This window comes from Cylas formicarius, unplaced genomic scaffold (assembly GCF_029955315.1).
Source record: "Cylas formicarius isolate icCylForm1 unplaced genomic scaffold, icCylForm1.1 PGA_scaffold_8__14_contigs__length_24414737, whole genome shotgun sequence".
Lineage (NCBI taxonomy): Eukaryota > Metazoa > Arthropoda > Insecta > Coleoptera > Brentidae > Cylas > Cylas formicarius.
In genome coordinates this window covers 16,115,050-16,127,797 of record NW_026844361.1, presented here as the reverse complement: position 1 = coordinate 16,127,797, position 12,748 = coordinate 16,115,050, and the positions used below count along the sequence as shown (strand labels likewise).

Below are 12,748 nucleotides of genomic sequence, written 5' to 3'. Positions count from 1 at the left end.
AAAACTAGCTGGAACGAGTCTGACGATTTGACAAAAACATCATTCGGTCGGATATAAATATCAGCTGTGTAGATTTGTTTAACGAATAGTTGGCATATCAGACGTATTTTTGTTAATTAATGACGGTTCTCAGAGTCAGCTGATGCCTTAATTAAAATAAAACAGGCTTATATAGACGCTGTCTATTTAATTTTGGTGAATGGGGTGGAATAGGGGATATGCGTTATGCTCAACGATAACTAAATTACCAATTTACCAATTTAGAGCTTTTTGATCCGATAAATGCAAAAAATTCTCAATAATTAATGATGAAATATCGCAAAGAGGCAACCATATAAGGGTAGGTTTAGTAATTTAGTACCAGGTAATGTATGGATAACAAAGACGACAGACAATACCCTATCGTTTGGGAACACTTATATGACTAGACTTGATGACTAGTCTTAGAAAATGGGTAGAAAGAGTTCGTGTCGCTGAACTTCATATTCCATTAATAGAACCATCACGACCAACGTTCTTGGTAATTCTTCTAATTCTACCTTATCCTTTTAATGGAAATCGCATGACATTTCTGCCTTGGGGTCCTTACGGAGTTTCCTTTAATTATTGCTGCTGGGAAATTCTACATCTTTCTTCTGTAAACTTTCCTTTGGGTTAGTTTCACTTCTTCGTTCGTTCTGCTACCGTTGTGGAAGACTTTAAATTAATTTCAATACATCCCTGAGATAATAATAATAATAATAATAATAATAATAATAATAATAATAATAATAAAAGGTCTTTATTCGAATTATATCCATTATAACAATAACAAGATTACATTTTGGCAAAAAGGCGAGATTCAGTATACTGTTATAAGATATATAAGGTTAGTATACTGTTGTATCTAACCCGATAAAAGAGAGAAAAAAAGTACTTCAATTTCTATTTTATAAGTTGTAACTTAAACAAAAAAAAATGATTGGTGTCCCTGCGAAAATCAAACACAAAGTAAAAATAATTAAAGCAATATTTCGTTACATGTAGCGTGATTTGTCCATTCAGTAGTCTCTGAAAAACGCTAGTTTTGGATGGTTTAAATTTTTGATTTGACTTAGAAAATTATTTAAACACGAAACAATATTATATGAGAAGGAGCGTTTAAAAATTTAAGCGTCCCCACAGCGATAGCTTATTTTATTGAAAAGGTCTGGATGAGACTTTCTACTTAGTGTTTTTGAATATAGAACTTCAAAATGAAGAAATATTCTATTTTTCATCTTTAGCCAATTAACTCTTCTAACTAATTCTGTCGAACTTTCGGATCCCAAAAATCAACCTGAGACATGAGTTTTGAAACTTTTGAATTCGGCGTTTATCAAAATAGTTTAAACAAGAGCCATACACAGCATCCCCGTAACTTAACACAATATTGTTCTATGTTTTCTGGTTAAACATTCACGATTTTGATACATAAATTTTAACATTAAATATGCCTTTTGTAAAAATTTTGAAATATGCTCTGAAAATCTCAAATCCTTGTCCATTATCATTCCTAAGTTTCTCACCGAATCACAAAACCGTTCGGCCAAAAATGATTACTGCGGATTTAATTGTAAACAATATTTAGTGGACATCTCATAAACGGCTTGCTTAGCTTCACCGGGAAAAAAAGGGTAAATTTATGTATCGTCTGCATAATAAGGATGACAACTTGACAACAGATAAAATACATCCCTGAGGTATACCTTTATAAACATTTAAGAATGAAGAAGTTACACCATTATATGTTACCGCTTGAGATCGGTGTTGTAGGATGAAGCTAAAAAATTAATTGCGTGTTCTGACAAACCAATAACATTCACATTGAAATAAAAATTTGATGATTAAGGGTATCAAACGCTTTCGAATAGTCTAAAAGGGTTAGTAGTGTCAGCTTGCCTTCATCTGTAGCCCTAAATATATCATCGGTTATATGTAGTGGAGCTGTAGTACACATATGTCCAGCTTTATATCCTGATTGAGTAACGAGGATAATCTTGTCATTATCTAAGTGAGACTGCATCTGCTCACATATAACCTTTTCCAAGATCTATCCAATATTATCTAAGGTTGTCGAATTTGCAATTTTTGGTAACGGTGTGACGAGTGCCTTTTTCCACTGATCCGGTAAAATTGAATATTTTAAGCAATAGTTTATAACATGCGTGATATGAGGCAAAATATGAGGAATACATAAATTGATTATAGAAATATTAATATCATCGCAACCTACTGCCTTAGTCTTAATAATCCGTAATACATCAGTTTCAGTTACAGAGGTAAAAGAAAAAGTATTTGTATAATATGAAGTTAAATCCTTAAAGTGACTGTTTATATCCTCAGCATTACATATATTTGCATGTAAATCTCTATTTTCCCCTTTAATAGTCCCATAGTCCTCATGCCTGCCCATACATTGTTTTGATTGGCATTATTATAGAAAAAACTATTGCAACTACTGTTGCTTATCTGGAATTTTTCTCACACACTGTTTAATTTTTAGTTAGGGCCAAATTAACCTCTTATCACTGCCCTGCCAAATTTCAAACAAATCCGTGAGAAGATATTTGAATTAATTTAAAAAATATTATTTGATATTTTTGAGAATATAATTTATTTTATTGATTGCTGGTTGCCTCCCTTAGGGTCGACGGTTTGAGCCCATAAAGCAGGGTTCGAAACACGAAGTAAAGAAGAAATCTCATTCTATGCAATATTTACGAACATTTTCGATACTGTATTTTATTTCCTATCTTATTGGTCATTGATATTGCGTCATTGTCTATTTTGCATTAGTTTATTTGCTACTTATTATTATTTCAAAGCTTGTAGGGGTCTCTGCGAATATGACCTTGTAATGATGTTAACGCTGTCATTCAATAGAATTTCCGAATCTTTATCTTCTTATCCATTCGAAGCGTTGTGTTTTACTTTTTATTTGTGATAATATTTTTACGTTGTGCCTTTTGTGTTTGTGTAGGAGTTTGATTTAAATCTTGATTTTAATCGTGCTGCGTTACTTTGCAAAAGTAGAGTGGATACACTGTCCGACCAGTATATCTCAGTCGAAAAGATGAAATTATTAATTTTCCATATCGAATTTCAAATGTAATTCTCGATCGTCAGGGATTAACCCATTTTGTTTAATGCACCACTCATTCTATGATTTTTTTTGTCACATCCAGGAAATATTTTTGCACATACATTTAGAAATTTTATTATCATCACTACTGAAGGACATAAAATCGTAGAAATCGCTAATTTATGTGTAAAGGAAAGACTTCAAATGTTTACAAAAGCGGTACATAATTTGTATCACATTTTCAAGTAAATCCAAAATAGTAAAAAAATACATTTTTGATTTGTATTGCCATTTTTGTTAAGTCTATAGCAAGTAGATTACATCGCAGAAAACATACATTAGAAATACTATATTGATTATGCTTTATTTTTTGAAAATATTTACTGGTGCGTGTATGCACCACTGGTTTTATCTGTGAAACAAAACTTTGCAAGTCTAGACAAGTCAGTGCATGTAGAATAAACGTCCAACAATTACAGTGTTCTTTAGTATTAGTTTGTGCCTTGTGCGGTGAACGTTATAGTTCGTAAAATATGGCATTTTCGAGGTATTTGATTCAAAAGGAATTAGAGGCGACTATGGAGGAGAAAGTGATGGATGAGGACAATATACAATGAAAGTCGTAAGTATTATTTGGATTTATGTATTCTTATGTATTGTAGCATTCCATTCCTTGTAAATGTGTGCCGAAAATAACGCGACTGACGAAGAAGATATGACCGACAATATAAATCTACAAGAGTTTGGGGAACTAACTGATATAGTTGGAACTTTCGAGTTACATACACCGAATGATACAGCTGTCCTTAAACAGTTCTGTAATTCATCAACTACTGAACCTGAATGGGACTCATCAGATGATGAAACACTGCAATTCAAAAGAAGACGTATGCTTTCTGCAAACGACAGGCTTGCTTCTACTGTCAAATGGAAGAAAGTTCAGATTGAGTACACTCACACACCTATATCTGATGAATTTAGATCATGTGAGGAACTAAAAAATAGGCTTTCTGGAAAAACTCCGCTTGAAATATTTTTTATGCTTTTTGTTGACGAAGATTTGACTTTAAAATTTTCGGTAAAATATGCTCAAGACAATAACCGCCATGAATTCTAGTGGTCGTTTACGCACTAGTATTTTTTGTATACTTCCGAGTTTTTATTTTTTTGACACATGTAATGTATTCTTAAGTGCAACAAAATAAATAATTTCAGAGCAAAAAAGTATGTTTTTATTTTTTTTATGCTTGGCATAATATGGGTTAAAACACTTTTCGGTATGTAGTCTAGCATAGTAAAAAGGTATAGCTCGCATCGTCAACCCTAAACGAAGAGCCTGTAATCATCGCATAATCCACGGTCGGTCTAATAGCGAAAGGTACGCTTTTGTAAACACAAAGAACCGGGGATTAAGCCGGCTCGAATACGCGAGCGGCTTAAAAATCGTGAAATAACACCTCTCCGTACGTCGCATTAATTTAATCATAAACATTAACGCCGCGGTAATCGGTACCCGTTAGTACCGCCAACCAAACATAACCTCGAAAATCAATCGAGCCGTTAAGATCGTGTTTAGACACGGCCAAATTAAACGCCTGTTTTAGGAAAACAATGGAAACGTTCACTTTGACGGTCGCAGTTTTTTCACTCCCCCGGATGTACCCGCCGATTCAAACTTGTCGGGGGAAGAGGGGGTAAAAAACAGTATCTCGGTTATAACAATGACACAACAATTTTAATGGCATTAGTAATTCACACCAAATAAACTTGGGTGCATAAAAATTTTTTTTAGAAACAAGTGATCAAATAAAAAAAATATGCTGTTTGAGAGACATTTTCATATGCATTGATACGAGCAAAATTGATTTCTGCTTTTTAGATTTAGTATAATAAAATAACTGCAAGAGTCAAATTAACTTTCTTTTATTACTAAAAACCAATAAGTTTATTGACAATTAGAAACTCGACACTTATTTCAATTCCAAAGAAAATGACATTTTGACATTTGACATTTGTAAAATGGTCTGTTTTCCACCTGCGAGGTTACTCTTGCGACATAAAAAATGTCTTATCGCATTGTATTTGTATATTATGACAATAAATGTTATATAATAATAATAATAGTAATAATAATAATAATTTTAAAAATTAAAAAGATTGGTACCAAATGTAGCAGGGTCAAGAGCTGGGAAGAGACAGATGCTGTGCAGAGCAACGCAAAATATAATAATGTATGGAGCACCCATTTGGAGCAAAGCCATCGAGAAAGCAAAATACAGAAACAAAGTCCTTAGCGCACAAAGAAACATGCTTCTGCGAGTGGCATCAGCCTGCAGGACGACATCCGCGGTTGCACTTCAGGTTGTGACTGGTGTCCTACCTATGGACTTACTTATAAAAGAGCGAATATGTATACAAGAACACAAAGAACAAAGGGACAGAAAAACATAGGGCAAGGCAAATAGCCTTGATAGAGAGACAAAAAAAGCGCAGTGGACTAAGAAGCTGATAAAGAATATTAAAAGAGGGATAGATTGTGTGCATCGAGATATAGACTATTTCTTAACACAAGCCTTGACTGCACACTGATGTTACAGGGCGTATGCATATACTGCACAGAGGAAGACACGGCAGAGCACACTATATCTGATTGTGACCGATATATGAGAAGGGACGAAAGTGATAAAATAGGGTACACACTGACGCCGGATAATATAATTCAAACTATGAACCTAAAAAAGGAATATTGGAATGTGGTGCACAAAATGATCCGTAACATTATGAGTTTAAAGGAAAGAGACGAACTCGAAGGGCAAAGGAGACCGACCGCCAGATGCACCTGAGGTTGTGTCCACAGACGGTTCCGGGTCTATCGAACGTGGCGAAGAAGGGGGGGTTTTAGTGGGTAAAAATCCCACACGATAGACTGTACGGTCAGGATAGTGTCGTCTTGAATATTTCCCCTCTCAAAAAAAAAAAACAATAACAATAATAACAACGGTTCCATGTATATTTATATTTCAAAGTGTTCTTGAGATACACTCCAAGACCGATAGTTTGCACCTGGAGTGCAAATAATCTCGTGCTTCCGAGATACAGGTTGCAGAAATCAAAACAAAACTCTCCTTATATAAAGCTTTATAACGCATTGCTAAAACCTTTTAAACGTTTAAACGAAAAACATTTTAAACATAAAATTAAAAGTTTTCTTCTAAGTAAGGGCTATTATAGCGTTGTTCTGTGTTATATACATATAAATTTATTTTTTTATTTGTTGTCCTGTTATTGTGAAGTTATATACATTGTATATCTAGATTTATACAATATACAATTTTATGTTAGCATATACTTACATTTGTATGACTTGCTACAAACAATGATATTGCAAAGTGGTCAATAAACCATCTATCTAACAATAATAATAATAATAACGGTCTTCTTTTAGCAATATTTTTTATACAAGAAGCTGATGATAATTTCCGAGATACAGAAATGCCGAAAAAAATAATTTTCGTTAAAACTAAAAAAATAGACATTTTGAAATCGTCTTTCGCGCCTTCTGATAAATGGTGTAACGGTATGGTACAGTACCATCTTCGGGGCTCCGTTTACCTCGGGTCCACGGCGCGGCAACGTGTGGGTACCACCTTCGTGGAGCGCACAGTCTAGTAGTTTTTCTGGGGTACCGCCGTCGGGTCACGACTTGAACTATCGCACGCCCTGCGCTCGCGCATCTTCACTTATCTCGGTCGCGGCGTTCTCGCGGTTTTTCGAAAGCAAAAACACGCCCTGGTTGCGTGTCGCTCGCCGCGGTACCGCGGGTCGGAGTGCTTTTTGGGCGCCGAGGTCGTACCCCGGGTTAATTAGCACGAAATGTCGTGATTGTGACGTACCCGAAACTCCAAAGTTCTAATTGCGTTAGGGCCAAGATTCGGTTACCTATCCCCCGATAAAAATAATGATAACTTTATGTTAGCGGCAAGTATTCGGAAGCGATTCGGGACTATTCGCATGCGCGGTTCAGATGAAGTATGCGTGTGTGTTCTGTAATATTTGATTATTCTATATACATATTTTAACATCTACTTAGGAACATTTTATATAAATATTTAAGGATTACATCTAATGCTTCAAATAATCGGTCATTTTCTTTTCAATTTTTATAGTATGCCAATACGCATCTCGTACTTGGGTTTGTATTTTTACCATTTCTTCGAGAGGCAGCTTAACTGAATATAGGGCTTGTTGAATGGTTGGTGATGGTTCCAGATCAACATCTTCATCTTCTTCTGCTGCCACCTCTTTCCAAGCTTTACTAATAAAATTGACTGCATCTAGCATATTAATGAAAAAATTGACTTCGGACTCGATCATTTCAAAATGCCAATTCAATATTTCGTAGATTTGGAATATGAGGACGTGCAGAGAAGTATTATTTTCTTCCCCTTTAATTCTGCTTCCCACTTCCGTATCTCATCTTCAAAAATTTGCGATGTCTTGCATGAAGACTTGTTTGCCTTGTAAGTGATCGGCAAATGCTTAATGTTCTTAAAACATCGTGGGTTAGTTGATTTTCCAATCACGACTAGCTTTGAGTCTTTGTCTTATCGCTTGTAAACTTTGAGGCCTATTATAATATATTTTTTTTAAGTATCCCCCCAAAAAATGTCACAATGATTCAAGTCAGCGCTATTGGCAGGAGATTTGATAGTTCCTTGCCTACTTATCCAAAGTCTATATTTAGATAATCGGAAACCGGAAAAATTAAATTTAAATAATTCTTAACTGGCACATTTTCTAACAACAGTTGTATTGCTGTTGCAAGGAAATTTAAATATCGTTCGCCATTCAAGGGTCCTGCGTATATAATTGGTCCGACCACCCTATTGTTCAACATACCACACCGTAGATTAACTGAAGTCCGTCCTTGCATTTTCACTGCCTGCATTTTGTGTGGATTATTGATGGACCAAAATGTTTATTCTTCCTATTAAATACACTTGCTCTCGTGAACGAAGCCTCTTCCGTAAATATTATTTTGTTTAGAAAATTTCCATTTTCTTGAGATCTCCTATACATTTCAGTGCAAAATTCGAGCCTCTGTAAAACTTATGATATTTTAGCGTTGAATTTTACTTTTTTTTTACTATAGGAATAGGTATAGAATAGTCAGGATTTTTTAAAAAATATGAAATATAACAATTAAGAAAGTAGAATTCAAAGTCATGATGTCAAGTACAGTAATACTATAATCATTTACCTTGAAAGTAAAGTAATATATTGAGGCCTTCACCAAAATTTCTTTCTATTTTCCTGGTCTTCCCGTGACACTATTTCAGTCTTCAAATTGTTTAATTACATTTTTAATTGTATTTATTGAAGGAACTCTTCTACCCGGATATATTTGTCGATATTCTCTTTTAATCCAATGGGTATCCAATCCCATATCCTTTGTAAATGCCTTGAAATCTACTAATAAGAAAAGTAAAATAGATCTTACAAAAACTTTGCCTAAAGTACGTCGTTAAATAGCTTTCATAACAGTCCTTTCTAAAAGCGGAGCTCCTGGATTTAAGGCAGCAAAGGATAGAGTTGCGGTGTTCTAATGTATCTGGAGATTGTCACTGATGCTTTGCAGATTGTTCAATGTTCGAGCTTTAAAAAATCAAAACAAAGACACCTTCCAAAAGCGCCATTTCTTGTGACTGGTTTCGGAATGGTTTTGTTTCTGAAGTTGAAACTTGATACGACAGGATACAGGCCTTTAAGCTCTATTACATTAGACAAACGTTCAAAATCATATTGGATGATATGGAATATAATCCTGGCGTGAATGTTTTGGAATGCTGAAAGAAATTTGACAGAGCAAAATGCATCGTAAACATAAAGAAAACACTATGTTAATCCCATAAAAAAGTTATCTAGAGAAATTACTGTAATTGTACCTGTGGAAATGAGTAAAATAAAAATCATTACAATACGGTAACTTTTAGGTTATAACAATTGGAGAGGAATTAATTGGGTTCATAACATTTCGGAACTCAGTGATATGCTGGTACAATATTTTAGTTTGAGCCAGTTAATAGAGTTTCAGAAGACATTTTTTATATTTTACGTTTTTGTTACGAAATATTAAACGATTTTTTTCTGGAAACTGAAGAATTACGAGTATTTATTACCTTAAACAAAGAAATGTAGGATTCTGCGCTCATTCATTTTGAGCTATTTTATTTCATTGTATGTAAGTGTGAAAAATGATCAAATTTCCTCAAACCATAGACAAATAAACCTAATACATGCATTCTGTACCATCTCGTTTCAGTTTACATAAATTATGTCTATCATTATGTAAAATTTTCATGGAGGCAAAGGATTTTTGAAAAAAATTTTTCGGTATGCTTTGAATATAAGTTTGCTGATTAAGATAACTCCCACAATTTTGAAAATTTATTTATATATATAATTTGTTCTTCAGGAAGTTAATATTCTCATCATTCCCAAACACCATAACACATGATTTACTTGGATCAAGTTTTAAGATATGCTCTTGAGACATCTGATTTAAAGTTCGAAGGTCGAAGCTGGAATAAATTTGTGTGTCATCCGCAAAGGCTTGCATTTCACAGAACTTTAAAGATCTTAAAATATCAGAAGTATAAATAACGAAAAGTAGTGGACCTGTGGGAAACCGGATAGAATTCCAATCTTCTCCGAGTAATTGCCATTTGAAAAAAATTATTGAAATCTAAAAATTAAGGATGATTGAGAAGATTAGAAGATTTTATATTAAAACCGTAGAATCGCAATTTAGCCACCAATTAATTGTATCAAATGCCTTCGAAAAATCTAAAAGCACTAAAACAGAACTCAATTTTTTATCACGAGCTTGTTTCATTCCATGCCGCAATTTATAATGTGCGCAATGTATTTATCAGTAATATCAATAAAATTAGTTTAAATATTATTAAGAATTTTGTTTACTGTGGATGCATCAATCATTTTAAACAAGAAATTTAAATTCTTATTCTGACTTATTTTGTAAGTATGTAGAGAAAAAGTTATCAACTTCGTTGTCAAATTTAATCCAATATAAACGTTTTTCTTGTATTTATGACCATTATTTGTGAGCGGATATCAATGGGCAACCATCCCGACGACAGTCCCACCAGACCTTAACGTAGTTCTTTTCGATATGAAGCAGGTGGTACTATAGCCTGAACTTACCAGGTGGTTTCGTTTGGATCTTGACCGCAGGCGGTGGGTTTTTCATTTTCTGTGGCGGGAACTTGGGAACCTGGAGCACCATCGGTGTTTTGACACTCAGGTCGACCGGCTCCATCTGTACCGGAGGACCTTCTGCCTGCAAATAGAGCACCGTTAATGGCGCCAGGAAAAACATTCCCCCCCGATGTTTATGGACGATAAATTGCTAAATTTTAATTTTAACAATAATTACTTTTCAGAGACGCAACTGCAAGGCGGTACTCGCGAAGGAAGTTAATTAGACGGAGTAATTACTCAAAACGGTACTACCGGATCGTGCTTCACTTTATTTAAGAAACAATTTTGTTGGTTGAATATTTCAATTATCAATTTTGAAGGAAACTAACAAACAATTCATTGGGTTAGGTCCCAAAATTAAAAAAAAAATTCACATTAATTTTTTGAAATTATTTCAAACATCTTTCGCGAACATAAAAGGTCACTTTTCCTAAGTAAAACATTATAAAACCCAAAAAGCGACCAATAGAGGCGAATCATTTTAGGACATGTTATACAGAGTACCCTGAGCCAATTTTATATAAAAATCAAATATACCTCTCTTACCATTACCTGGAAAAGAGCTGTTTCGGAAAAAAAAATTCAATACTATAATAATTTTTCAAAGAAATTTCCATGGGCTACTGTAAAACTTTTCACAAAACTTTTGGATTCCTCCTGCGTTGGTTTATCTACCACCGAACTTGCTAACGTTTCGCCAATCATCCTTCAGACCTTGACTGAGCAAAAACCGACGCAGGAGCAATCCAGAAGTTTTGTAAAAACTGCTTATATATTGTTTGAAGGAGGCGGAGCTAAGTGAGGGCTATAAATGTCATCTCGGATGACTGATTCCCATATTGGTGACAGGTAGAGACCTGAGTCGCGGTTAACATTGTTACGTTGCTTATAAATTTCTATAGACTCTCGGATTTTTCTTTGGTAGAAGAATTGATTACATGCAAGAATTTTATTTTTATCAAATAAAATTCTGGTATGTAATCATTTAATCTACCAACACAATCACGAAACCGGACACATATATAGAGAATCTGGAACCAAACCTTCTCGCCTGAAATGAAAAATGCTTTCGACACCTTCCATCTAAAACCACAATTATGGAAACGCTACGGAAACTTTTGTTATTTGGCCTCATGGTGAAGAATCCCTATCAGATTTTCTTAGACCCTAACATAAAACCTTTAAATTAGAAACTAATGATTCTTAGATATTTTTATCAATAGAAAATCAGACCTAACATTGGGTCGTTATCTTTACAGAAAACCTACGAACACAGACCGAAACCTTTAATGCAAATTCATCGGTTATCAACGCTCTTGTTTACAGAGCCGCAAAACTATCTCAGCCTGAGAGTCACTGAACCTAGAATTAAAACACCTTACCTCTGCTCTTCTCTCTCATAATTTCCACATTAAAGATATTCAGCGGTCAAGCACAAAATATATTTCACCACAAACTTCCAGAGGAAACGTAAAGCAAAAGACCTCTTACTGACGCTAAGAAACCCCGAACTATACAGAAACTGAAAGTTGCTTTTCTTTGATAGTACTAGGTGACTTGGAGAGTAAAACAAGACTTCCAAGAGAGGTTATGTACGACATTAAAACTCGATAGTGCACCCTGTAGATTTAGTTAAAATTATGCTAACTAGATGATTATCACGGACACCAGGGCATCCAAAAGAGGTTTTTTTAGAAAATTCAATTCAATTCAAATGTTACAATAAACATTCTTCTGTTGGTTTGGCAATACCCATCATTCAGACCATTCAGACTTCATGCAGTATGATTGTTATAGTCTACGAAAAATAAGGTAAAAAATATTTTCCTTGCGTTTTTTTTTAATGCAACTATGTATTCAATGAATTAATGCTGAGTGTTAAATTCCTCAAAACAGTTACTTTTTTAGCGAGACGCAATGGTCAAAATAAATAAGAAATAAAAGTTCAGATTTCCACGAAATTACATATTTTGACAGGACACTTGTTATCAAATGTAATATTTGCAAACTACCTGCTACTATATATACCGAAAAATGGCCATAAATCCTTAATTAACGTTGTGAGAATTTAAGGTCAATAAAATAATTGATCGTTAAGCAATACATTTGAATGTCTCAACAAATTAAATTTTCTAGTTTTTGTGGCTGTATGTAAACTGATTTTTGGATTTTGGACATTTCGTTTTATTGTTTTTTAAATATTTTCCTATTGTGTTGTTAGTTCTGAAAGCTACTTTTAAACCACATTTTGACAAATGTTTTGAAACTTTTTCATTAGGTTCTCCTATGTATGTATGTTTGTTTTCAATTGTTCGTGTTCTGTATTAAGTTTCGGATAAATAGAGTTTACTGTATTTGTATTTT

General features: G+C 34.1%; 1 protein-coding gene across 1 annotated transcript in view; it reads right to left on the bottom strand.

Moving 5' to 3' along the window:
• LOC132705913 (Krueppel-like factor 7) overlaps nt 1–12,748 on the bottom strand; it is a 169,114-nt gene that overhangs the window by 54,692 nt on the left and 101,674 nt on the right. Inside the window, exon 4 of the mRNA XM_060676877.1 lies at nt 10,328–10,463. Coding sequence (XP_060532860.1) covers nt 10,328–10,463 — 136 coding nt within the window. The remainder of the gene's footprint in view (nt 1–10,327; nt 10,464–12,748) is intronic.